Consider the following 27,929-nt stretch of genomic DNA (forward strand, 5'->3'; position numbering starts at 1 on the left):
GAATCCACGATTCGAGGCCTTTCCCTCAGGGAGCGTGACCTCCGGTCGGTTTCCTTTGCGCCTCTAGATGTCGTCATGACGACTCAGCATCCTGGAGTCATCCTGAACCGGAACCAACCGCTCCGAGGATTCATTTCAACTTATCAGCTTACATTCCAATATCTCCTTAGACATCAGTAAATTATTGATCAATCTATTCATATCATCAGGGATTAATGTCTATGTAGGTTCTCAGTTATCCAGGTCATGCTTATCCAAAGCTGTTTAATTCAATCCACTGGACCTTCAGATAGTTTCTTGAAGACGTTTCGCCTCTCATCCAAGAGGCTTCTTCAGTTCTCGTGGTGTCTGGTCTCATCAAGACCAGCCACCACGAGAACTGAAGAAGAACTGGTTGTCTTTATTAAGCTCTACTATAGGAACATTTAGCCTCTCATGTCGCTTCACCATCTGAGGTCTCGTTGCTGTTGTCTTATTGTCTTTCTGTTAATATGTTTGCGATAAATGATGTACAAAATATGTTTTTCAGGACGGTGTTTAATGTCACATCACCAGAGCAGACGACACATCACTGACACCGTCCCAAAAAAATCAGAGACGACAAAATACATCAATAAACAACCACCAATCACTGAAGAACACTGGTATGGGGGGGGTTCTATTTAATGGGTGAGTCCACGATCTCCTCGTACTCCTCCCTTTGGCGCCGTCCTCCTCCTCGAGACGGCAGCAGCTTCATCGTCACCAGCCAGCCGACGCTCAGCGTCACCATCACGTTCCCCACCACTTCCGTTGCCGTGGGCGCCATCGGCTGGACGGTCAGATGCAGAATCATGGCGAAAGGTATTTCCAGGCTCTGAGTGGCAGAAACCAGAGCCGGGTGGAGTCGAGTCAAGGCGTGCGTCATCCCCAGGAAGGCAGAGGCTGAGCAGGCCACCAGACCCAGGACCAGGGCCCAGGATGGGGTAGTCGTGGGCCAGGACCAGCCCTCCTGGAGTAGAACCATGGATGCCGGGGCAAGGAGGCAGCCCACCCAGCTGACACTGAACAAAGCTGTAGCCACGCCCACCCTTTCCTTCAGGGAACGATAGCCAATCAGAGCCAGAGCCATCCACAGTCCCGCGAGAACCGAGAGAGACCAACCAAACGCACCCCTCCAGAACGCAACCGGGTCAGCTAGAACGCCGGAGTCTTCCTCATCTCCAGCGGGGAGCAGCAGGAGCCCCAAACCACACAGTCCTGCAGCGGTGGTGATCCCATCGGCCAATCCCAGCTTCTCCTCCAGCAGCAGGAAGGCAAGCGTGGCTGACAGCGCCGTGGTCGCCAGGCGCCAGCTGGTGGCGCCGCCGCCTGCAGAGATGAAGGCCGAGGAGGAGTAGGCGCAGCAGAGAGAGAGGGCGAAGGTGACGCCGTAGCAGAGCAGACGTAGACGATGACCCTCAGGTCCGAAGGGACTGTCCCCCCGGTGCAGGGGGACCCCCACAGAGAGCAGCTGGACCACCGAGCGAACCAACATCAGGAACAGGGGCCCCAGACCGAAGCGTTCCGACGCCAGACGCGTCAGGACGATCACACCTCCGTGAGCCAACGCCGCCAGAAGCAGCCCCACCCACGTCAGGCGGGACGCGGATACTGACGCCTCCCCAAAACTGGCCAGCTGCTCCCCCACTCCTCTCCCGGGGCCCTTAACCGCCTTGGCTCCACACTCCCTCCCGTCTCCACCCCCAGTTGGTCTGATGGGGGCGTCTTTATCTCTGGAGCCAAACAGAGTGACAGGCCACTTCCTGTTTCCTGTCAGCGGCTTCCTGTCCTGCGTTTCCTCCAAGAAGGAACCAAAGTCCTCAAAGGAAGGAGCGTCATCGTAGCCCTCGTCCCCGGGTTGGGGGAAGTGTGTGTGGACCCTAGCCTGGGGGGAGAAGGGTGTGTGTGTGGTGTATTTGGCGGTGACGGTGTGAGGGTGAATCTTCACTTTCTTCTTGGGGGTGCTCAGCAGGTGAGTGGACTCCATCTTCAACCGTCAGAGGCACATCTGCAATGACAGGAAGAGGACATGATGATGACAGCTGACGTGGGCCAACACCCGCCAAACTCGTCTTTTGGTTCTCCAAGAAATTACCTCCCATGAGGTTTAGGGGAAAAAAAGAGCAGGAAATCAAAGGTGACGTCACTGCAGAGCTCTGATTGGTCGGAGAACCCCAGCCCCCCTACAGGTAGCCGAGGTAACACAGGTTTATTAATGGCTTCATCAAATTAAACGATCTGGATCTTGGCTACTTCCATTTTTAATGAAAAATTCGATTTTTTTTGAAAAACAAAAACAAAATTTTATTCTGTTTGGAATTTAAAAAACAGTAAAACATCTGAAACTGCCCCCTTTAATTAAATATTCGATAATGATCCGAAAGACCTGAATGCCCCTCAGAGAATCATCCAATCAGGGACGAGAGGAACATCTGCACACACCTGTGTGTGTGTTTTCAAGGTTATGTCTCTCGGTGCCGACATCGCAGGTCCGACCTGTGATGCGCGACGTGCGCACTCTGCGGACGCGCACCTGCCGCAGGTCTGTCGCAAGTTCAGGTTGTTCCGATCGATAATCGATCGCGATGTTATCGACAAGCACCTATGAAACATCTAAGCATCTGACCTGCTGGAACCAGTCAATCCCCGAGCTCCTCCATCGCGTCCGCCTCCTCCTCCGTCCTCCTCTGCGGCGAGACTCCTCAAGGACACGGAGCGCCTCTTCCTCCTTCTTCTCCTCCTCCTCCTCCTCAGCTGATCGCACCTCTGCCTCCCCCCCAGACCACAGCTCGACCCCCCTCAACTGCAGCACGCGCGTGCAGCTCTATGGCGGGAGGAGGTGTGTGTGTGTGTGTGTGTGTGTGTGTGTGTGTGTGTGTGTGTGTGTGTGTGTGTGTGTGTGTGTGTGTGTGTGTGTGTGTGATGGTCGACCACAAACCCGCTTCTACCTCAACGGGGAGAAGATGAACTGAGCATGCGTCAGCATCAGAGCTCTGTGTGTGTGTGTGTGTGTGTGTGTGTGTGTGTGTGTGTGTGTGTGTGTGTGCGTGTGTGTGTGTGTGTGTGTGTGTGTGTGTGACTTCACAGATGTTTTTAAATCAATTTCAATTTCAGCCTCACCCACTAAAAACGTGTGACTTTTCTTAAAGGTCACGTGATGAATGACGTCAGTCTACGAGAAAACGTTCATCTTAAATTCTAATTTTGTGTCATCTCACAAAAAGCCATAAACAACTCCGTCTAATCTACATTATCAATAATTTGTGTATGTTTTTTTGGCCAATCGATGAATTGTTTCCAGGATGTTGTGTTGATTGTTGCGTCTCCATGGTTACAGCTCACTCCCTTATTTACGTGTCATAAAATCACGTGACGAGCAGAATCTATCATTACTGTGGTTTGTGACTTTTTTTATTTGAATATAATTTTCTGGTCATTCTGTTCTGTTGGATTATTTTTATGATAGTTAACTTCAATTTTTTGATTATTTCTTCTTCTTCTTCTCTTGTTCTCTCTTCACAATATCAAACGTTTTCTAATCCTATATTTTTTAAAATATATTATTTCCAGCAACCTTTCTTTGGCTTACACATCAAAGGTTCTGACAGGACCATTCCGGCCCCATCTGGCGAGGATGCAGGTGGACCTGTGCCTGTTGTCATGGGTTACCAGCTACCTCACAGACAGGCCACATGAAGTCAGGATGAAGCCGATGGCAACCTTAAGCTCTAGTTAGGATCACCTCTGAGTTCCCTGCCAGACGCATCCTTCCCAGCATTCATCAGTGTTGTAGCATCAGGATGGAAGAGGAAGATGGACGTGACTTCAATGATTTTTGGATTCATGGGATTTCTGAAAAGTTTAAGAATTGGAGTAGAATTAATGATATTTCCTTCAGTAACAACATATAATTAGAGTACAGTGCTGTACAATCTGTTCTCTGGGTTTGACCCCTCCCTGTGGAGCAGTGTGAGCAGCTCTCAGCATGTAGAATGATGGAAATGGGGCTTGAACCAATGACCTTCCAATAAGCGGAAGATGCTTTTTCCACCTAAGCCCCCCAGCACTTGATAGTGCAGCAGGGCTCCACACTGTCACTTCCCCACGCAGAGCAGTGAGCTCAGTCTGAATGTGTAGAGAAGGAGTGGGAGGAAAGAGCAGCTCGATGCATCATGGGGAGTCCCCAACCAGTCCAACCCTACAGCAGCATAGCTGAGGACTTTCTGTAGGTCTGAAGGTTAGCTAAAGGAGACTTAAGGAATGCTTTGGAACTTATGGTTAGATGCAAACAATAAAAATAAAGTTCCAATCCCAAGTAAACATTGGAAAGGGTCAGGAGGAGACAAGCTGATTCTGTGATGTTTCTATGATGTAAAAATATAGGACATGATTTTTGACCACAGGAGTTCATAATAAAGAAGCTGGATTACTTTGTTGAGCAAAATCTACGATAATTTGGACATATTAGTCCAAATGTCAAGAAAAATCATGGAAGATGGCTATATTTATGAGAAATGCAAAGATTCAAGAAAAAGATAAACAATTGAATCTGATCTGATAAGTAAGTCTTCATTCCAGGCATTTATTGGAAAAATAAAATTGAAATTTAGTGGTTTCAGCTCCTCTGATGAGTCGTGACACTGCTTTTCTTAATCATTTTGATCATATAAGACTTAATAAAATCTATATATTTTTATCAAAAGCATTGACAATGTTCTGCATCTGTTTCTTAAGTTTCTTAACTCTCTGAACAGGAAATAAACCAACTGCACTCACCTGTTCTTACAGTATCTGTTTAGGAAATGCCTGTTGACGTTATTTTTAAATTTCCCCCTCTTATATTTTTTTGAGTTCCTTCAAAGCCAGTCTGAAAAAAATCATCAAGATGACTTTGAATCAGAGCAGATACTATTTCTTTTGTTTCATTTTTTGAAAAATTTTTAAGCATATTTTTATATTTCACGAGCTGTTAACCTTAAATAAATCAAAGAATCTCCAGATCAAACAATATTAGTTGCAGATCTACAATTTAGAAACATGAATATATTCATACTTCGTTTTTTTTTTTGTATGTTTGTTGTCTTATTTATTTTTTTTATCTATTTGTATATTCCAATTTAATCGTTTCCTATTAATAATTAAACCTGGGGTGGTTTGGATTAGGGTGGAGGGGGGGGAGTCTCTATTTCTGTGCGCGACCCCGTATCGGTTCCTCCCTCGGAGGCGCGTGTCCGCCACTACACTCCATTGTCCGCCAGGGGGCGGCGGTGTGTCGGTGTGAGGCTGCGCGGCTCCGCTGCATCGCAGCGAGGAAGGACCACCAGATGGCGGTTTAGGATTGCTGCTCTGCTCTCAAGGCACGGTTCCGCTCGCACGGCCAATTTTCAATAATAAAAAAACAACATTATCTGGACGAAAATCGATTAGTCGTTCGGGTATGTGCTGACGGGTCCGGGGATGGTCGTTAAAGGTGAGTGCGCGGTGTTTTTTTTCGTGTTTTGTGCGGTGGAAGGAGACGGAGCTCACATTAAAGATGGTGGACGGATCTGTGGCGGGATGGGGGATGGGCGCTAGCGGCTAACGGAGTTCTCTTCCCTCCTACATTAGAGGCTAGCTAGCACACACGCTAGCTTACCAGCTAGCTCCTAGCCGTGCTGGACTAGTGTTATGTGGGTTTGCGTTAGCCGCTGTGTTTCCTCTGTTGCTCTTCCACTGTGGCGGCTAGCCTGACAACACTCAGCCGGGTGCTGCGACGTGTTTTGCGGGTCACGGCATCCCGCTTCACGGTGTTGTGGGTGTTTTTTGCGGAGCTGTCTGATCTCTTTCTGTTTGTCTGGAATGCCTCGTTGTTGTTGTTTGTTGTTGGCTGTTATTGAGCTCCGATAGTTCTCATATTGATCCGCCATGAGACGTGTTTCCACTTTTTTTTCCTCGTCCTTTTTAAGTTTTCAGACCGACACCTCCCATCGAAAATAAACAATAATAAACCGCAGCACGTGACTAATATTAATGTGTTTGAAGGATGGGCTCGTGCACGTCTCACTTCGTTATTATGGCGCGTCTTTCCGCCTTCCCGCCCCCTTCTGTGCGGGAAACAGGCAGCAAGCAGCGAGCGTGGAAACATGAGGGTGGATGGGTGGGTGGGTGGGGGGATGGGTAGCAGGTCGGTCTCCCTTCCACACTGACCCCCGATCAGCTGCTTGTGGACGTGGGACAGTTCAGTGATTTAGTGACATCCATGCTTTGTTTACAGTCAGTCACGTGTCATCATCCACACCGCGTTTGTTGCGTCCATCATCATCATCATCATCATCATCATCATCATCATCATCATCATCATCATCAGTGTTCCCAGCTTGAGTCAACAGGATCACGAGTGGCAGATTTGCACGTTTTGCTCATTGGGGGTGGTGTTGACGTTTTTCACGGGAATGGCTGCAGGTGACAATCCGGGCTTTGGCGTGAACACCCGATGTGGATCCCGTAGCTAAATGCTTGTTGTTGTCATGTGATTCCATTGTTTTCAAGAGCTGCTGGAGGCCGACAGCGTGTGAACTCATCTGTGCACCACGTCACCCGTGTTTAGCTGAAGGAACGCACATCGGAGCTAAATTCTAACGCCAGGATTTTGTTGAATGTGAATAAACAAAGGTTGCATGGAGGAGATCAGTGTGACAGCTGATGGTTTAGTCAGGAGTTTAGCATCTTTATGATGTGATCTAGATTTTAAGTGGATTAAAAGTTCCTGTTCAACCATCTGGAACTCATGTTCTCGATAAATATTGTGTAATCTGGGTGCAGAATGGTGGTGTATCCAACAATTTAGGTTATAACCAACGTAGTGCTGAAAGCAAGGGCATTATTATTATTATTATTATTATTATTATTATTATTATAGTATCAGTGGTTAATTATTGAGCTGCTAATGAGGAACAAGATGTCTTCGTTTGAATATAATAACCTGCAGGTAGGTTGAAAATGTTCGACCCAAATTATGCACTCTGGCCAAACATGCACTTTGTTCAGATAATTTCATATTAGGTTTATGCTTTACACTTGATGTGTGTATGATATATACAATACATGGCGAGTTTCAGTTATCAGACCAAATTTCTGATAAATAATCATGATGTTGATTTCAGGCAAACCCAAGTCTGCCGACGATTCTCTTGAGCTAGGTTAGTGTTACTCTGATTATCTTGATTGGTCCAGATAATCTCTGAAGCAAGAAGAGCTCAGGCTTTCTTTGAGCACGTCAGTGGAATTTAGCTGCAACTACACCCATGTTCCTCCCCCACATCACCTGCATACAAGACCCATAAGGCCACCTTCTTAAAGAGACAGGCCTTGCAAATATAGCTCTCATGGTGTTGATCCCTCAAGCCAAATGTAGGAAATGCCTGATGATGTTTCTCCTCATCCAAGATGCTTCCTCAGCTCTTAAGACCTGGAGAGAGGTCATATGTCATGTATTCTGGTGCATATTTTAAATGAAACTGAAACTTCCTTGCACAAAGGTTGAGTAGGAAGTCACACAGATTTTGGTTATCAAACTCACCACACATGGGTCGCCATTTGTATCTTCAAATTACACGTTTTCAGTTGGACTGTATCCAGAGAGGGATCACTGTCCCCCACTGTGAATGATTTGAGGAGGGGATAGGAACAGGTTCCATCCGTCAGTCACATTTTGTTTTGGAGTATACCTGTAATTAAATAGTTGTTTCATAGTTTTCAGAACACTTCTCTTCCATGTAGTGCTCGTTTCCATGGTTACAAGTGGAACCTGGTTTCTTTTATCTGAGTAGGATTTTTCCCAGTTGAGGGTTTCTGGGGCACAAAAGAAACTCAAAAACTCAATTTAATTTCACGAGATGTCGTCAAATCCACTTTACTGGACAGGTGCATTTTGATATTTGTGGAACATATTTTACAGTTCAATAATTTATCAGACGACTTATCTGTTTATTATGTCCATTTTATAACCATTGTAAATTTAGAAAAAAAATTAGCATAAAGTTTTTAACATATCAACCGTTATGGATCTTTCAAGGGCTGTAGTCATTAATTATTGTGATGATAAATTAGTCTGACGATTAATCCAGTCGTCAAATAAGAAATATTGAATGATCTGAATGGTCACTAATACATATGTATAAAACAGAAAATAAGACAGATCTATGAAAAAAACTACTATTTTACATGTTTATTGTTTAAATTGATTTGTCTGTGTAGCGTCATTATTTTACTGCTTCTCTGTACTATAAAAAAACAAATGGCATCAATACAAACTAAACTTATTTAGAGCATTTAAGAGCTAAATTGTAATGTAATTGGTTTTTAAGAAAGCATTTTCTAAAGTGCATCAATATAATAACCATAAAATTTGTAATTTGTTTAACACCCTTTATTTCCTGAGGCAAAGTTCGTGTGTGATTGTGTGTGTGTGTGTGTGCGTGCGTGCGTGCGTGCGTGCGTGCGTGCGTGCGTGTGTGTGTGTGTGTGTGTGTGTGTGTGTGTGAGGGTGTGTACGTGTTAAGAGAGTGTGACTAATCTAATAATAATATGAATGAAACTCATGTTTAAACATTGCAGAATTTTACTTTATTTTCTTAGACTCCAGCTCCCCCACTGAACCAGGTAGCCCCCACCCAACACACACACACACACACACACACACACACACACACACACACACACACACACACACACACACACACACACACACACACACACACACACACACACACACACACACACACACACACACACACACACACACACACACACACACACACACACACACACACAGAATCAGGTAGCTGTATTCCTATGTTCTTTGACACTGTGGGGGAGGACAAGTTGTCTGTTCAGACTCTTATTCTGCATTGTGCTCATAATGACACAGCTGAGGCTGTTATATAATGGCTGCCTGAGTCTGATGATGATGATGGTGGTGGTGACCTTGATTCTAGAAAGCTGCAGTGTTCTTTCCTCCTGTTCTTGTATTCTGACAGTACAGACATCCAGATGCTGCTACCGAGCCATCAGTAACGTGTGTTTAATAAGTGATAACAGTGAACGAGTCGACTCAGCGTAAAGGAATACTCACAGATAGAGTAACACAGATGTACTTGGCTGTCACCATAACAGCAGGTTCTTCTAGCAGAGGCTGATTAATCACTTTGGATGATTTATCAGCACTTATGGGGGCTTAATAAATGACCAAAGGGTATGTAGAAATTAACTGCCAATGTCAGTTCGCAGCTACATAGCTAGTTATCTACTCAGCAGTAAATTACGTTTTAAATTATTAGTATGACATTATTGTATTATCTATCATTCCATCCGCGTCACCATGTGTGAACCCCAGCTGGCAGTGACAATTGGTTTCTGACTACATGTTGGTCGGGACATCCAAACGTCCACAGGAGATGTTCACTTTGCTGTTCGACCATAATATTTCAATTCAAGCTGTCACGTTCAAACTGTCTCAACAAACAGCAGTCTTCAATTGTTCGCTGATTTACATGAATTCTGCCTCTATGGAATCACTATAAACCGGTGTTTTATTAACCCTTGAGTATAAACCGGAGCTCATTTGATTGCACTCCCCCAATTTGATACCAGTCAGTTGTTTGCATAGCTTTGTTTTTGAAGCATGTGATAAGAGAATCCGCAAAGTAAACCAGTGAAATAATTTATCCAAAACTAATTGGCATGAAAGTAATAACAGCTCGAAAACGTGCTGGTTTATCAGCTGCTCGCGGATCAGCTGATGGGACGCTCCAGCTGGTTCAACAGGCTCCGCGCTCTCTGTAACTCCTGGATTAGTTCTGCGGCGTCAGACGACATTTGGTGTGAAGGATTAGAGCAATCACTGGCGAGAGTGATCCACTTCTGTTCAGGGAGTGCAGTCTGTCGTTTTATTATGAATGGACAGGGATACATTATTGATCTCCACTGGGTCGTCAATGGGGTTGATAGTCTTATCGTTCAGGTCTGCATCTGTCATCATTCTGATCCCACCTACCCTCCTTTGGTTAATCCGGGACAGGTTAATATCCCACTGGTATTGCATCCCAATCATCAGCTGTATGTCTCAGTTTATTATTTAATATTGATTCAGTCACTCCTGTGGTAGAATAAACAGGAAATGAAGTTGTGGCTAAAGGAAACGTGTTTCAGATCGAGCTATTACTGCTCCATTTAGATAATCACAAACCTCAAATCAGGTCTGGAGGAGTTTAAGCCATCCAGCTAGTGGACACGAGGGTCTAGATATCCCATAATCCCACCCTAAAACATCATTGATTTAAGTTATTTCTGCTGTGATCTTCAATTAGCTAATGTCAGTGTGGCAAGCAGCACATTATTGTTGACATTACATGTGTGGCATGACACGCACAAACACAGGCGAGCTATAAAGTTGTGCTATCACTAGCTTGGAAGTTTTTCATCATGCATGAAGAAAATGCAAAGTTTATAATTTAAAATGCCTGTAAAAGCAAAAAATGTCAAGGAGGAACAACTTATCGGATACAAATTGGAGAGGATAAGTTTAAGAAGCTAACGTCAGCGTGTGCTACCATATGGAAGCAGTCAGCTGATGTCTGGAGGACAAGGCCATTAAACTGGAGGTAGTCGACTAGTTATTTGGGATAGGTTTTTTCTGCCTGGGTTTGTAGAAATAATCGTGTTAAGCAAAGAGTTGAAGTGAGATAAGAGCACGCTCTCCACGCTGGAGGCCACATGTGACGTTTATTCCTGGTGCTGAGATTATGTTGCTCCTGTATTATTAAAACACTCCGAGTCGTTCGCACACCTGAACTTATTGCTCGAATGTCGCAAAACGTTCTGCAACGACAGGCACTCATTCGCACCGACGCCTGCTTCCTGTTACCTCAGCTGTTCATCATCTTTAAGATCCAATCACACATGATCGAGATTCATTTCCCAACATCAATCATGTTTTGTGTTGAATTTTAGTTTGTATTTTAGTAGATAAAGTTGTCGTGTTCTTCCCCCTTTAGCCACCACACCTTACATTATTGTGTAATGTCCCATAAGGTGCTCCACCTCTCTTTGAAACACCTCCCCCCCAACATGGTACTTTTCCCCCAGCATAAACAGCAGCTCCTCATATCAGAAATTTTATTTCTGCAAGAATAAAAAAAGTAAAAAATCAGACTCCACTAAGGAAATTGATCCATGAAAAAAATCATGCCGGTACGGTTCTGCCTCGCATCCAAATGTTCACTCTGAGGCGTTTGAGAGGAGATTAGGAATAGAAGTATTCCTCATCCCTGCCTTTGTAGGGAGGGGCGTGCCCCACAAACAAATGGCTCGGATTGATAATCTTCTGTGTGACAGCATCATAATCTGGTCAAGGCAGATGACTTCCAGATTGGACAGTGTCTAATACTGACATGGAAAGTAATTGTTGGCTTCTCCTGGTACTGGTGAACCAGAGGGACTGATCCAAATCCAGATTCACCTCCAGTCAGTGTTCACTCTAAAAAAAACATGTAAAATGATATAACTGCGTGTTGTTTAATTGTAGTATTTAAAGACAATCCTCTCGTCTGTCAGAATATTTAAATCATCGTTCCTTCACACTTCAGCCCGTCACACAACATCACAGCAACTCAGCTCGGCAGAGCAGCCTGTGATGATTGGAACTCTGTGCCTGGTGTGCAAACACACACACACACACACACACACACACACACACACACACACACACACACACACACACACACACACACACACACACACACACACACACACACACACACACACACACACACACACAGACACACACACACAGGAGTTCTTCTTGATTACTGGGGACATTTACTGTATACCTTTTCACACATTTATATTATCAAGATCTACTGGACAACCTCAGTGACCCCCGTTAGTAAATTCAAGCTTTCCCTCTTCCTTTTTCTTGAGCCTTCCTGTTCTTCTCTTCTCGTTTTCTCTGCTTCCTCTGTTGCGGTGTTTAGGTATTCACTTCTGTTTGATACTGAGGCAAGAATTCACAAACATTACGAACTACGACCTTGCATTAGTAGCGGGACTACCAGGCCTTCCTATTTCTACCACGGCTAATATTACTGCTACTAATATCCGGTCAACATACTGTGTGGTCAATCCATAGTGATAACTGTCATACTTGTGGTAAAAATAATTATTATTCCTGTAATAAATAATAATAATAATAATTATAATGATAATAATAATCAGACCTACAGTAATAAAAATAATAATGATCTGACCTAAAATAATAATAATCAGACCTACAGTAAAAACAACTGAACCTGCATTAATCATTAGAGTAGTAGTAATAATAATGCTAATTAATTGAATCTACAGTAGAAATATCAGATCTCAAGTAGGAATAACCAGATCTGCAGTCGTAATTGTATGTGTGTGATAATCGAATCAGTAGTAATAACCAGGTCTACAGTAGAAATTGGAGCTGCAGTAGGAATAACTAGATCTGCAGTAGGAATAACCAGATCTGCAGCACTAATAACGGAATCTGTCGTAATAATTACTCAATCTGTTGTAATAATAACTCAATCTGTAGCAATAATAACTGGATTTGCAGTAATGATAACTGGCTCTGTAGTAATAATAACTGGATCTGCAGTCTTGATAACTGGACATGCAGTCGTCATAATAAAATCAGTAGTAATAATCATATCTACAGTATTAATCCAACTTTTTTATAAATTAAAACTTGTATTTAGGATTTTCAGATGTTCCAGCTGATAATAGGATCACCAGAGGCTGACAAGAGGTGTGTGTTGTGTTGAACATTTCATGCTAGATTTGTGTCATAGCTTTGTTCCTACCCTGAGGATATATTATCCTGTAATGGAAATTGTCCTATAAACATGTACAGGACATTAACCCGAGCAGAGTTGAGCTGGGATGATGCAGTGGATGTCACACGACATGAGGAAGAGTGTATTAGTTCTGATCCTGACTTAGCAGTCGAATCAACAGCTGAGAATCATTTTACTCCAACTGATCCGTTAATAATCAGATCACGACCTGAGGACTGCAGGCGAGTGTTTCAGGGTTATAGACCGTTTTTGTCTCCGTTCAGTGTGTCGACATTAATCGTGATACAAAAACAGCTTCTGTCTGTTAAGTTCATCAGCTGATGTCGGTCAGCTGACTCTGTAAAACATTCAGTTTGGTCTCAGGCCTCATTCTTCACCCCATTCAGTCATCAGGCGGGCGTGTTTCCATCGGTGGCCTCTGCTGTGGTCCAGACGGAATACCGACTACTTATCCTCACTCTGTAACCTCTGTGTGCGTCTCTATTCTTAAAAAGAGAATTAATATGCAGGGCTGTTGAGCGGTGGATGTAATGATTTGTGGTGTTGTGTCATTGCTGCAGTGTTAACTCTGTAAATAAGTGCGGTGATACCTGGACAGGTGTCTCATGGTTAACATGCTAGCTACTCGCTCTTTGGTATCCTCTGACTCTTAGAGGTGCTGATATGGAGATGAATCGGTTCATGTAGTTTCCACTAAATGAAATTTTATCTGTTTTTATTCATTTAACTCCCTTTTTCTATAATTCATTTTTTAAATTCAGTGATTGTAATCATAAAGTTCTTATCTCTTGTAAAACATCACAGCAATGTGCACAGTGTTGTTATCCTCAGCGATTGGATGTCTCCAAATATGCTGGTCCCGTTCACGTTGGATGTGCGGGCATCCGACATGGAAATGTGTACGATCATGGGCCATAAAACAAGTATAAATAGTGATCTATTCTGGACACGCCTTTCAGAGGTGATCACAAGGCCAAGTGTGACTACGTATATTGTTTGAATATCAACATCACAGGGTGTTCCTGTGTAATAGTCACAGGACACACAATGTCAAATAAAACCAGTAATAACAGACATTTCACTGCTTTCAAAAACTCAGGACTGATTCAAGCGACTCTATCTGCATTAATCGACATGTTTCTCTCAGACTCCACCCCTCCTGCCTGCGCTGGTGTGTGAATCAGAGTGCTTAAATGTTCTTTTATTGTGGCAATACACGCTAATGAGCCATGACATTAAATCACCTGCCTGCCGTTTGTGTGCGTCCCATTTTGTTCTGACCCGCTGAGATTCCACTGGACCCCTGAGGGCGTGCTGCGATTCCTGGTGCAGGACATCTTCACTCCTCTAAACGACAAAGTGGGACCTCCATTGACATCCCTCAGACGTCTGAGCCTCAGGCACCCGTGACCTTGTCTCCAGTTCACTGCTTGACCTTCCTTAGACCACTTTTGCTGACTCGGTAATCCAGCATTTCAATCTGGTCCCACAAATCCTTACTTAAGACCATTTTTCCTGCTTCCAATGCATCGACTTCAAGAGGAGATGATCACTTACTGCCGGATATATCTTACCCACTGACAGGCACCATGGTAACCAGAGAATTGGCGCTTCTGCTCGACCTTCTTTGCCTTCTTATTTATCTTATTCTCATTCTTCTCGTTTACAATGACTGCATTCAGTCTGGGTGATTCTCCAGCACATTTTATGGTCATCTTTTCCACTAGTGTAGATTTTATTTAGTCTGTTTTTCAACGGCTCCTCTCTTAATGATCTACCCTTTAAATGGTTGTCTATTCCTCTGGCTCATCAAACTCGTGTTTCAGGCGCAGGAGGAGCACACTTAGCAGAAACAGTAGAAAACCGATGCTTTATTCCTGGATCCTGGTACCCATTAGTTCATCAGTCCCAGTGGAGAGACTCAATACAAGTTTGACTCCCTGACATCCTGCACAAACTGGAGACGGTCTACATCAAGTTGTGTTTTCTGTTGTTGTCACTGATGATGAATCCTTGAGTGTTTGTGTGGATATCACTCTGCAGTCGTACCAACAGACGAATACACTCCACAGTCTGTCTCTGGAGATAACCACCAATTACAGCAGGCTCAGAGGAAGCAGCTAGCGGTGTTTTTGTGTGTGTCTGTGTACGCACGCTCTCACCTGTTAAATCATTTCTGTGCTGCGTAAACTTATAAATAAATATTTCAAGGGAATCTCCTGCAGTTCTGTCTCAGTATGTCGCATCCCCAACGCTTGGAAACAAATTGATTCCACTCCATTGATAAATCTGATGATTATCAGAGGTTTGCCAAAGTCAAATCCATCAAGAACAGTTTAAATAGATCCATACAACATAAATCTGAAGGGGTAATGGCCCGTTCCTCAGCCTCGCCTACGGTCATGGAATTTTGCTTCCTTCACTTTCATTCAACTTAGCTTCATGGACCTGGTCTGATCTTGATGGTTCTGAGCTCTTCTGGGTCATCTGGGACGGCGGTGGTGAACAGCTCAGTGTTGGAGCCACATCTGATTCGTTCATGTGATGATAAGGATTTTTATGGGTTTGAATCTTGTTGCTTCCAGCTGCATTTGATGATCTGTCATCTACCGGTATCCACTTGGCTCACTACCATTAACACATTCATGTAGGACTGTTGTGTGATTGTCCCTCCTCTCTCCCTGTAGCAAGAGCGAGCAGGGTGGATGTTCAGATGTTCTCATTATTTCCTCCAGTTGATACATTTTTTTTTTTTTTTGCGTGTTTTAAATGTTCAGACCCGGTGGATAGAGCTTGTTGAGATGATGCTCTTACACAATGTATGGTTCTTTGTTTCCATAGAAACACATAGACCTAATTGACCACACAGACAGGGTGACTCAAGAAACTGCTTTTGCTGCATACTGCCGCACTGAGGAAACTTCGAAAACAACTAGTTCAGAATTTTGCACTATAAAATTTTGACTTTCGTAACCTGCTATTGTTAAAAAGCACAAAAATCAAACAACACTGACTCCTTGTTCCTGTCAAAATTGACTGAAAATAATTCAAAAAAATCCCCAAAATGTATTTCATGTTTGTGTTTGAATTAAGAGAGTTTACAGAAATATGTTTCCTAGTGTGAACCTGAACATGGTTGTCAAACAAGTGTACTGTTGTGCTTTAAATCAGTAGTCCCCAACCCCTGGAACATGGACTGGTACCAGTCCGTGATGCAATTGTTACCGGGCCGCACAGAAGCAATAAAGAACTTACATTATTTCTGTTTTATTTAGTAACTGATTCCGAACAATGTTATGTTGGAAAATTCTGGATTCTCTGCTCCACATTTGTCTATGAGTCACTCTTGACTCTTTTCAAACTGCTTGTCAAAATGGTCACATGACTACCTTCTTAAAGGGGCTGCTCTGGCCCCTAATACAGAATATATAACTGCTAAATTGAAACTACCAAGCCAGAAAAACGAACACGTTGACATGATGCTACGAGGGCGCTGCTTATAAACTTGCATAAATATTGGATTCCCGTTTATTATTATATTTAGAAAAAAAAAGTTTTTATGCTGGTCGTATCATTTTACTTTTGTATTTATCTGCCACATCTTAATGGCCAGTCAATGAAAATAATGTCTGACGTTAAACCAGTCCGTGGTGCAAAAATTTTTCGGAACCACTGGTTTAAATAACAATGAATGATACGGCTGGAGTTTCAGCTCTTCATGGATTCACTTCAAGGGGGGGTAGGATTAGACACAGCTTTTAATTGACAACCCTGACATCCAATAGAGATTTGTTGTAAATAGATGGCGTCCTTAAACAACTTTTCATTAAACGTAGAGGTATATCAATCACCTGTGATCCACTACGGCAGATAAAGCGTACCATACTACATATCTAATCAGCATATGTTTCTACATATGCTGGTGTGTTAGGTCAGAGGTCGTGTGTTAAATGTCACGTGACAGGTCTGTAGTATTGTTTCAGTGAGGTGTTAACACACACCGCCACACTCTACAGTCTTAAAACATTGTTAAACCAACTTCTCTGAATCACATGTTTGCAGGTCTGTGATTGGACGGTACTAGACAGATGTTTACTTTGCATTTGAACTCAGTAGTCGTCTCTGGTGACATCACTCCGCTGCTGTGAGTTGTGTGTCACCAGGTGTCACAGGTGACGGTAAACCTTTAGCTAGCTGTGGGAACTGGATGCGTCCCATTAGACTCTGACCGGTCTGCTTCTGATCCGGTCCCTCCCGCCTCCACTCAGCCAATCAAATAGTCCGACATCACTGGCCTCTTATGACCCGTGGTAGTAACCATGGCAACAACAGCCTGCCTTCAAGAGAACAGTCGTGAATGTTAAGTGGCTCGCAGATGCCGGCTTATCGTTCGTCGGTGTATGAGTGTGTGTGCGTGCATGCGTTCAGCACACACGTAAAAACTGTCAGCTCACAGTTACCTGACGATCGTACCATTTACATAATGCATTAAATGCATAATAGTCCTTGTACTGAAGGTAATCGCTTTGTGCGCCAACGCTCTCAGAACATCTGATGTGAACTTCACCGTCAACTAGAACTGAAAAGAAAAAATTCTAGTGGTGAAAACCTGTTGGGAACATTGAGTTCTTCTCACATGAGAGTGAACATCAACATTTGTGCTTGGTGTGATGTCATAGTTCTGTCTCCCACAACTGAGGTGATCCCAGAGCAGCAGGAATTCAATCAATTCAGGCGTTTAATTCTCTATGTGACTTTGTCTCATTGTCAGAATTAATTCAGTTTATTTTTATGCTTTAATTAAAAATCAAACTTTATCTCAGATGTGCAACGAAGAAGGGACAACTTTACTAATCTGTTCGCCTTTTATGAGGATTTCATTCATTCATATTCAATTTGTTCATGTTGTCAGAGATTACGCTTGTAATCTCAATGAAAAAGAGCTTGAGGTGGAGGTAAACAGTTCAGCACACCCCACAGATTAATCAGAGCTTCCTGAAGCTGCTACAGTTTGAGTGTGGCGCGAAACTTAAATGCAGTCATTTCTTGTCCGTGAGAGACCCGTAATGTTGATCACAGAGGAATTATAGTTGGGAATATGAGCAGCAGCTGAGCTACAGCTAACATCATGATGAAGTTGCAGGTCTCTGTCTGTAATCAAGTGACCATCTTTGGTGATAATCACTAATCAATCCGGGAGGGTAAATATGACCATCCAGTTTGTGGTGTCTGACGTTGGGTCACCCAGGCTGAACGTCATCTGTTCAGCATCCCGTCTCCATCTGGACCGTTGGTTTGTGTTTGTGTAGATTTAATGTAATCACAGTGAACGCCACCCCGCCTCATCCCTATTCCCATTCCACCTTTAGTCCTCAACAGAGGAGCAACAGCTCCCTCCTCCAACAGGTGAACGTGTCAACAGACCGTCGTGTCCTTTTGTAGGTTGTTCTGTACAGCAGGAACGTGAAAACCAGCCCGGAACTGAATGTCGGCGTTATGTCTGCGGGTCCAATGTCTGATTTGATTAATTAAATGTCTGTGAAGGTTCATGGGTGGATTGGACAAAGATTTGAGGAAATGTTGTGACAACAGAGAGGCTGTGTCTCTGCTTCCATCTCCATCTGTGATGCTGTCTGCTGTTCACCAATACCTACAGTATGTAATACAGTCTCTCTTAGCCTGCCCCCTACTGTTACCCAGACCTCCACTCAAACACACTCATCAAAGATGACCTGCTCTCTGCATCTACACCTCAGTAAAACGGCTCCTCAATTAGCACTGAGTGAACTGGGATTGAGCGGGGAGTTCCCTCCGTCTCTGAGGATTTTTCCCAACCCAGAATTCCCAGTTTAAACGTGAAGAATCAGTCTGAATCAGACCACACATTGACTTTGTGGTTCATACTGCCTCCTGTGGTGAAATTTGGCATTGCTCCTCATTTGCTCTCTGACCTCGTGAACACATTAATAGGTAATATTATCAATAATCTCTCATGATTTAGAGGAGTCCTTAAATTCAGCCCTTACATCAAAAGTATTCTTACTTCTCCACATCACATCCAGATAGGGAGTCTATTTATTATTTTAATGTCCAGTTTTTTTCTGACAGAAATCAACGAATTATTATAAAGGAGACTGGCTTCAAAATGATGTCATGTCACTTTAAGCTGGATGGTTTATCTCTAACTTTATTCTCTGGAATCAAAAGTTTGCAGACATCAGATCGCCTCCGATATGTCTCACAGCATCTCGCTGTTGTAGTTCTCACAGCGGCCAGTTGGTGTCACCATTTCCTGTCTCCGCTGCTGGTGGAGCAGGTTGACACATCGGTCCTGCTTCATTTACTGGTTTAACACTGTTTTCACAGTAAAAATAAAGTGTCATGTTGAGAACTGTTGTTGGATTGGATCATTCATCTGTGATTTGATGTGTATCTTGTTTAACCCCATGTCTTCACATCTGCTGTGGCTGGATTTGTAGATTCTATTGATGATTTCTCTCTCTTTACTTTGCAGCAGCTGAAAACAGTTAAGCGTGCCCATTGAGCGCCATCCGTCCTGGAGGTTCTCCTCTCTGCTCATTTCTGAACTTTCCTCCGTCTTCCTTCCTAACCGCCTTGTGTCCTAAAACCGTCCTGAAGAAGCTCAGAAGTCAGACTTCCGGCCTCACGTCTGCCTTCTGACCAGCATGATCACATCAGAGCTCCCCGTCATTCAGTGAGTGAAACAGACGCTGAAGTGAATGATCACAGAACATCAGTCTGGTTGAGATGCTGTCACCTGTGGATGACGGAACTCTTCCTCATGTTGTGTGCTTTGTTCCCCCTTTTTCTCCAGGGACTCATCTAATGAGTCAGGGGCCACAGACACGGTGGGTTTGACTATGAACATGAGTGAGATGGACGACACGGAAGTGAAAGGCAGGAAGAAAAGGGGAAGGCCTGGAAAACAAGCCCCAGTACGTGTGTGTGTGTGTGTGTGTGTGTGTGTGTGTGTGTGTGTGTGTCTGGTTTGAATGAATCTGTATCTGTTTGTTTTCCTTCTGCGTCCTGTTTAACATCTTCATCTCCACAGACGTCCAATAAGAAGCCTCGGAAGTCCCCGACAGACAAATCGATGGGGCCGACGAGAGGCCGAGGAAAAGCTAATGGGGTGGCGCAGCATAATGGAGACGGAGGCGACCCGGTCACCCTGTTTGAGGTGGTCAAACTAGGCAAGAGCGCCATGCAGGTGACGAGCATCACCCACTGACGGGTTCTCTTAATGTCTCGTCCTATTTGAAGCGTCCTGTTACTAAGTATGTCTCTGTGTCAATGTGTTCCTAGTCTGTGGTGGACGAGTGGATCGAGTCGTACAAACAGGACCGAGACCTGGCGCTGCTGGACCTCATCAACTTTTTCATCCAGTGCTCAGGCTGTAAAGGTAAACTGGTGCAGCTACCTGACTGAGATTCCCTTCACCTCCTTTCCTCATTCTGATAATCTCACATCAGTTCTGGTCCTGTTGACGATCCAGCGTCCTGCATCCAATGTGAAAATCAGTTCTCCAATCAGCAGACGTGATCATTGGTTTGGTTTCACACGAGTCATCTTGATCACCTCCAGCACCAACCGTCGCCTGGTGATCACAAAACCACAAATTATATATCAAACAGTGATGAAAGTCAGATCGGATTTTAAAAGAACAGATTTGAGTGACGTCAGGGCACTGTGGTGAACATACTCTGAGTTAAAACCGGTTGTGTGTGTGTGTGTGTGTGTGTGTGTGTGTGTGTGTGTGTGTGTGTGTGTGTGTGTGTCAGCTGGACTGATGATGTCATCACTCCTGTGTTTCCAGGTACGGTAAGGATCGAGATGTTCAGGAACATGCAGAATGCTGAGATCATCCGTAAGATGACGGAGGAGTTTGATGAGGTAACATCTCCGGTTGGAGTCGCTGTCATGCGTCCACGAACAGCAAACAATGTATTTTAAAAAGTGTGTGTAAATACGAGTATATATTCTTTACATGAGTAAAAGATAAACTTATGTGAAGAACCGTCCTGTACGCAAACTTAAAGCAACATGAAATAAAATTAGTATCGGCAAACTGGACAGGAACAACAAATCAATCCTCTGTGCGTCCGTCCGTCCACAGGACAGTGGCGATTACCCCCTCACCATGCCTGGGCCCATGTGGAAGAAATTCCGCTACAACTTTTGTGAGTTCATCAGCGTTCTGATCCGTCAGTGTCAGTACAGCATTATCTATGACGAGTACATGATGGACACGGTCATCTCGCTTCTCACCGGACTGTCTGACTCACAAGTACGAGCCTTCAGGCACACGTCGACGTTAGCAGGTAAAAACCGGGTCGCGTACAGGTTTGACAAAGAGGCTGCAGCATTTCAGTGTGAGTTTATCACCGATCCCTGGTACGGGTCTGGTGTGGGGTTTTTTGTGTCTTGGTAGCCATGAAGCTGATGACGGCGCTGGTGAACGTAGCTCTAAACCTGAGCATCCACCAGGACAACACCCAGAGACAGTACGAAGCCGAGAGGAACAAAATTGCCGGAAAAAGAGCCAACGAGAAACTGGAGCTGCTGTTGCAGAAGAGGAAGGAGGTCAGACACAAATCTTGTATTCATGGTGTTGGTGGAGGATGCAAAAATGTCCAAACATTAAACGGAGCTGCGTTCAATGGACATCGTTTTGTCCTGCCTGTAAGTTTGTGCCGTTAATGTTTGCAGCTCCAGGAGAACCAAGACGAAATAGAGAACATGATGAACTCCATCTTCAAGGGAATTTTCGTTCATCGATACAGGTTGGCTCCGTTGTTACTGCTGTCAGGTCTTGATATTTAGCAGGCGTGTCATCAGTGTCTTTCTTGTTTTTCTTGTAGGGATGCGATAGCTGAAATCAGAGCCATCTGCATCGAGGAAATCGGGGTGTGGATGAAGATGTACAGCGACGCTTTTCTCAACGACAGCTACCTGAAATACGTGGGCTGGACACTGCATGACAGGGTGAGCGCTCCTCCACAGAGTCACTCATCGACCCAACGGTGTTTCAGCAACACCTGCAGGATATTCGTCCTTACAGACGTTCACCTCCTTGCATCTTTTTCCAGCAAGGGGAGGTTCGTCTCAAGTGTCTGAAAGCTCTCCAGAACCTTTACACCAACCGAGAACTCTTCCCAAAGTTAGAGCTCTTCACCAACCGCTTCAAGGTAGGCAGCTTCACCAAGATTGGGGACTGATTGGTTTTCCCGCTCCCACCTGAGCTCGGGACCTTTGAATTGTGTTGACAGGACCGTATCGTGTCGATGACCTTGGATAAGGAGTACGACGTGGCGGTGGAAGCCATCCGATTGGTCACGCTCATTCTGCAGTGAGTCGTGTTCTTCGTCCGTAGGTTCTGAGTGAGGTTTCTCTTTTGGGAGGACACGCTGACGTGGGTTTGAAACCTCTTTCAGGGGCAGCGAAGACGCCCTGTCCAACGAGGACTGTGAGAATGTCTACCACCTGGTTTACTCCGCCCACAGGCCGGTGGCGGTCGCCGCCGGCGAGTTTCTGCACAGAAAGTCAGTCCACGCCATGTTTTCACATCATCTTAGCTTTAAGACAACAATGACGTCACACTCTGTCCTTGTCGCTCTTGTGTGTGTGTTTGCCCTTTGTCCTGTCTGTCAGGTTGTTCAGTCGACACGACCCACAGGCGGAAGAAGCGCTGGCAAAACGAAGAGGGCGGAGCAGCCCCAACGGGAACCTGATCCGCATGCTGGTGCTCTTCTTTCTGGAGAGCGAGGTGAGACAGCCTGGTGTACATCACCCGTTCAGGTGTCAGTGTCGTCGATGATGATGATGAAGATGATGAAGTTATTCGTGGATGTACCTCTCTGCAGCTTCATGAGCATGCGGCGTACCTGGTGGACTCCCTGTGGGAGAGCTCTCAGGAGCTGCTGAAGGACTGGGAGTGTATGACTGAACTCCTCCTGGAGGAGCCTGTGCAGGGAGAGGAAGGTGAGACACACACACACACACACACACACACACATTGAAAGAAATGAACCTTCATCCACGTGTGGTTCTTGTCTGTGTGTTTGTTCTAGTGCTGTCAGACAGACAGGAGAGCGCTCTGATAGAACTGGTGGTTTGTACCATCAGACAAGCAGCAGAGGCCCATCCTCCCGTCGGCAGAGGAACCGGAAAACGAGTAAGTCAACTGATACGACGGTACGATTCAGATTAAGAGTCCAGTTGCTTCAGATCCAACCGTCCAAGAACACCGTGACCGATAACGAATGAGACGAGAAGAAGGTTCCAGTAGGTCACGGTCTTCTCAGGTTCTACTTGATCATCTTGTGTCTCGTTCAGGTTCTGACAGCAAAGGAGAGGAAGACTCAGATAGACGACAAGAACAAACTGACGGAACACTTCATCATGGCTCTGCCCATGCTTCTGTCGAAGGTACAACCTTTCTGCACAAGTAAGATTCTCCTCGGATCGGATCCGGGGGTCGTGTTTTATCTGACGGCTCTGTTCTCTCCACAGTACCAGGCGGACTCGGAGAAGGTGGCCAACCTGCTGCAGATCCCTCAGTTCTTTGACCTGGACGTGTATAGCGCCGGGCGAATGGAGAAGCACCTGGACGCCCTGCTGAAGCAGATCCGCCTGGTGGTGGAGAAGCACATCGAGATCGACGTCCTGGAGGCCTGCAGCAAGACCTACAGCATCCTGTGCTCCGAGGACTACACCATCATGAACCGCGTGGACATCGCCCGCTCGCAGCTCATCGACGAGATGACCGATCGCTTCGCTCACTCGGTGGAGGAGCTTCTGCAGGAGGTGGGTGGTGGTGGGGGGGAGGGGAGTGGACGCGCCTGCTTCAGGTACGGTTGCTCGGTAACATGAGAGGAGCTAACAGCTGCTTGGTGTCCTGCAGGCTGAAGAGGCCGACGACGATGACATCTACAACGTTCTGTCGACTCTCAAGAGACTCACGGCCTTCCACAAGTAAAACGCCAAATAGTGTGAAACGTTACTGAATTAAAAGTTCCTCTAAATCCCTTCGATGGCTTCACCCGTGTTGTGTTTCTGTTTCGGACCCAGCGCTCACGACCTGACGCGCTGGGATCTTTTTGGAAACTGTTACCGGCTGCTGAAGGCAGGGATCGAGCAGGGATCCATGCCGGAGCAGATCGCCGTCCAGGCCCTCCAGTGCTCCCATTACTCCATCCTCTGGCAGCTGGTCAAGATCACCGAGGGGGCCCCCAGCAAGGTACTGGTTGGAAAACTCACTGATGTCAGACCAGTCTGCCCTCCCAGTATGGGTAATAACAGTCGTGTGTGTGTGTGTGTGTGTGCGTGTGCGTGTGTGTGTGTGATTCCCTCTGCAGGATGACCTGGTCGCCTTACGGAGGGTGGTGAAGTCCTTCCTGGCCGTGTGTCAGCAGTGTCTGTCTAACGTCAACACGCCCGTCAAAGAACAGGTGAGACCCAGGCATCAGTCACCCCCCCCCCCCAGCTAGGTCCCACTGGTGGTTCTGAGGGAGGGGGCTGGGGGGGGGGTCCATCCTGAGAGCTGCTGTAACCTGATGAGTAACAGCTGGTTTGTGATGCTGCGTTGTCAGGCGTTCATGCTGCTGTGTGACCTCCTGATGATCTTCAGCCACCAGCTGACCTCTGGAGGGAGGGAGGGGCTCCAGCCGCTGGTTTTTAACCCCGACAGCACTCTGCAGAACGAGCTGCTCAACTTCGTCCTGGACCACGTCTTCATTGACCAGGACGACGAGAGCCAGAGCATGGGTGAGGCCGCCGCTCTGCCGCAGATGACGTCATATCGTTAACGTTAATCGTTATAAATTTGTGCAGACATGCGGTCTGATTTTCAAACAAGAGCGGGTTTTGTTTTGTTTTTGCATTTGGTGTGGCGGTCACGCCGTCCTACTCGTCACACGTTCTTCTCTGCAGAAGGTGACGAGGAAGACGAGGCCAACAAGATCGAAGCGCTCCACAAACGAAGAAATCTGCTGGCGGCGTTCTGCAAACTCATCATCTACGACATCGTGGACATGCCCGCCGCCGCCGACATCTTCAAACACTACATGAAGGTGGCTGCCGGTCATGTGACTCAACATCCGCACATTTCACATTTCTGGCGTGCTAACTGGTGTTCTGTTTGTTGTTTCTCAGTATTATAACGACTACGGCGACATCATCAAAGAGACTCTGAGTAAAACCAGACAGACGGACAAGATCCTGTGTGCCAAGACGCTCATCCTCAGTCTGCAGCAGGTGAGACGCCGATGAAGACGGCGTTCTCTGCTCGGGTGTTGTTGCTGGTCGTCTGCAGACGTGTCTTTGTCTTCTCATGTCGTACCGACGCTCCTCTGTTGCAGCTGTTCAACGAGCTGCTGCAGGATCAGGGGCCCAACTTGGACCGGACGTCGTCTCACGTCAGCGGGATCAAGGAGCTGGCTCGCCGCTTCGCGCTCACTTTCGGACTGGACCAAATCAAAACCAGAGAGGCCGTCGCCACGCTGCACAAGTGAGCTCCATCATCCGGGAGGGGTTCGAACCAAATTCAGAACACGTGGAGAAAACTGATTTGAATCTGTTTGTCTCGTTCGATCTCAGGGACGGCATCGAGTTTGCGTTTAAGTACCAGAATGCTCGAGGAGCCGAGTTTCCTCCCATCAACCTGGCCTTCCTGGAGGTTCTGAGCGAATTCTCCTCCAAACTGATTCGGCAAGACAAAAAGACAGTGTAAGTGCCGTAGTCCATTTTTAATTTCAATCTCAGTATCCCCCACCGGGGCTTAAGTGTGCCGTCTCTCCACAGCCACTCGTACCTGGAGAAGTTCATGTCGGAGTCGATGTCGGAACGCCGGGAGGACGTGTGGCTGCCGCTGATCTCCTACAGGAACAGCCTGCTGACCGGAGGAGATGAGGACCACATGTCTGTCACGTCGGGGTCCAGCAGCAAGACGGGTTCGGTCCGCAGCAAGAAGGGACGACCGCCGCTGCATAAGAAGCGCATCGAAGGTGAGGATCAGAGCGGTGTGACGGCTGAACAGGAGACAGGAAGTGAAAGAAACGCCACATGGGTGGAGTCAAGGCACCTTCGACAGGAGGGGTGCCCCAACCGCTGCTATAACTGATCCGGGGTCTGTTTTCTGTAGAGGAGAGCACCGTGGAGGGCTCATGGATGATGCGTAATGACACCCTTCAGACACCAGGGGCGCTGCAGACACCTCAGCTCACCTCCACCGTCCTCAGAGAGAACCGACCAGCAGAACACATGGCGGACCCCGACTCTGAACCCGGATCAGAGAACGACTACGTACACAAGTAAGCGTCAATGCAGCACACGCAGATACGCGCACTATGCTAACAAAAGTTGCGGTAGTATCAGACGGGTTTTTTTTCTTTTTTTGGCGTCTCAGTCCTCAGATGCAGATATCTTGGCTGGGCGCGCAGAAGATGGAAGACATGAACAGGAAGGACCGGTCGGGGATCAACTACATCAAGTCACGCAGCAATCAGGGCGTCCGGCAGACTGTGTGAGTGTATTCACTGACTTTAGTTCGTTAGCATGGTGCTAGCACGAGACAAAACAAGTTAGCCTTTTGCTATCAGACGATGTTTTGTCGCGATACACCCCTCCCACAGACACAACATCATCATTTAGGGTTTATTATAAATATATTTCTACCCAAAAAAAGCACAGAAAATGTAAAATTAGTGTTTTATTATATGAAATCTGTCAGAACGTGACCGATGGATTTGGCTTTTCCTGCATTTGTCTTTCACGTCTGCCAGTCGTGGGTTGATGGAGGATGACGCGGAGCCCATCTTTGAGGATGTGATGATGTCATCGCGGGGTCAGCTGGAGGACATGAACGAGGAGTTTGAAGACACGATGGTGATCGACCTGGTGAGCGACACTCTGAAGGTGAAATCGGGTGTTCGTTTGTTCGTTTTTAAACGTCACGTTTTTTTTCAGCCGCCGTCGAGGAACAGACGTGAACGGGCGGAGCTGAGACCGGACTTCTTCGACTCTGCAGCGATGATCGAGGACGAGTCGGTGAGTCTGATCGGAGCGTAGTTGAGAATTTTTAAACTAATGTAAAATCAAAGTTTGAGACTTCACCTCCTTCTGATGGACAGTTTCACTCCGACTGAATCTTGCCGTGTTCCCTTCCGTCCAGGGTTTCAGCATGCAGATGTTCTGATCCGACAACATCAGATGCACATCGGGACTCGACGCAGGAGGGGAGGGGCTTCTTAACAGACATCGCCTGCCAATCAAACACTCGAGTAGAAGAAATGTCACCGGAGTCAGATGAGGACCGACTGGCGGATCCGAAACTTCATCGTCTCCAGCTCCCTGGGATGAACTGATGAAGGAGTCTTCCTCGTCTTCCTCACATGTACAGTCGTTCCACGTTTGATCCATCATGTCGGAAGGTCTCAGTGATGTCACTGCGACCCATCCTCGGCATGCGTGCGTGGAGACGGCAGTCGAGTCAACGGACCTGAAGGAAGTGATGTCGACGTTTGAAGCCATGCCCCCTTACACCTGAGCCCAGACTGAAACCCCGCCCACTCACCACACACCCTCCAATGACGTCTAATTGAAGTAAAACAGACTTTGTCTATATTTTGAAGTGTGTAGTTTTAGTACTGATGTTTTAAAACATTTTCTGTTGGTCTCTGGCCCCGTCCCCACACCCGTCAGTCATCTCAAGGTCGGACTGTTGATGTACGGCGTCTCGCAGGTCAGTGTTTCCTAATCAATCAGTAAGTGTTTGATCGCTGACTGTTAGATTGTTTCCATTCATATCATTTATTGATCGCTGATCTGGATCCACCTGTAAATATCTGAAACATTCAAAAACCTGGTTTGTTTGTTGTTTTTTTTTGTGAACCTAAAGTCTTTTTAATAAAATCTGTAATCAATTTATGAATCAGTTCTGGCTGAGGTTGACTGGCGGTTCTTTTTTCCTCTCAGCATTCACATCCCTGTTGGAAGTTCTGACAGTATCATGTGACGCGGATCCAGTCGGTC

The 27,929-nt window shown here is 45.9% G+C and overlaps 2 protein-coding genes across 5 annotated transcripts; one reads left to right on the top strand and one right to left on the bottom strand.

Moving 5' to 3' along the window:
- Positions 1-561: 561 nt before the first annotated feature.
- On the bottom strand, positions 562-2,895 carry LOC137611311 (solute carrier family 35 member G2-like). Its single transcript, XM_068339439.1, has 2 exons — positions 2,648-2,895; positions 562-2,029 (listed from the first exon to the last, which is right to left on the bottom strand). The coding sequence occupies exon 2, from the start codon at positions 2,006-2,008 to the stop codon at positions 659-661; it is 1,350 nt and encodes a 449-aa protein (XP_068195540.1). The 5' UTR covers positions 2,009-2,029; positions 2,648-2,895; the 3' UTR covers positions 562-658.
- A 2,441-nt stretch (positions 2,896-5,336) lies between these two features.
- LOC137611063 (cohesin subunit SA-1) lies at positions 5,337-27,831 on the top strand. 4 transcript variants are annotated; one of them, XM_068339056.1, is made up of 32 exons: positions 5,337-5,491; positions 19,396-19,596; positions 19,717-19,837; positions 19,954-20,109; positions 20,205-20,301; positions 20,716-20,792; positions 21,016-21,220; positions 21,331-21,482; positions 21,609-21,682; positions 21,761-21,884; positions 21,989-22,087; positions 22,169-22,248; positions 22,334-22,441; positions 22,551-22,665; positions 22,763-22,880; positions 22,970-23,073; positions 23,235-23,327; positions 23,412-23,705; positions 23,803-23,873; positions 23,970-24,138; positions 24,257-24,349; positions 24,491-24,665; positions 24,831-24,970; positions 25,053-25,154; positions 25,259-25,407; positions 25,497-25,625; positions 25,701-25,903; positions 26,041-26,209; positions 26,305-26,421; positions 26,681-26,795; positions 26,865-26,945; positions 27,070-27,831. In XM_068339056.1, the coding sequence occupies exons 2-32, from the start codon at positions 19,568-19,570 to the stop codon at positions 27,091-27,093; spliced, it is 3,783 nt and encodes a 1,260-aa protein (XP_068195157.1). In that variant the 5' UTR covers positions 5,337-5,491; positions 19,396-19,567; the 3' UTR covers positions 27,094-27,831. The 4 variants fall into 4 exon arrangements, with proteins under 4 accessions (XP_068195157.1, XP_068195160.1, XP_068195158.1 ...); XM_068339059.1 differs by having other exon boundaries at positions 24,834-24,970; XM_068339057.1 differs by having other exon boundaries at positions 19,399-19,596.
- The last annotated feature ends 98 nt before the right edge of the window (positions 27,832-27,929 follow it).

This window comes from Antennarius striatus, chromosome 17, assembly GCF_040054535.1.
Source record: "Antennarius striatus isolate MH-2024 chromosome 17, ASM4005453v1, whole genome shotgun sequence".
Taxonomy (NCBI): Eukaryota; Metazoa; Chordata; class Actinopteri; order Lophiiformes; family Antennariidae; genus Antennarius; species Antennarius striatus.

Excerpts from the sequence above, each read along its gene's own strand:
- LOC137611311 (XM_068339439.1), bottom strand. The coding sequence starts at position 2,008 with ATGGAGTCCACTCACCTGCTGAGCACCCCCAAGAAGAAAGTGAAGATT.
- LOC137611063 (XM_068339056.1), top strand. The coding sequence starts at position 19,568 with ATGATCACATCAGAGCTCCCCGTCATTCA. Across the intron at positions 21,683-21,760 it reads ATTTTCGTTCATCGATACAG|GGATGCGATAGCTGAAATCA; the intron begins GTTGGCTCCGTT and ends TTTTTCTTGTAG. Across the intron at positions 23,706-23,802 it reads TGGAGGAGCTTCTGCAGGAG|GCTGAAGAGGCCGACGACGA; the intron begins GTGGGTGGTGGT and ends GGTGTCCTGCAG.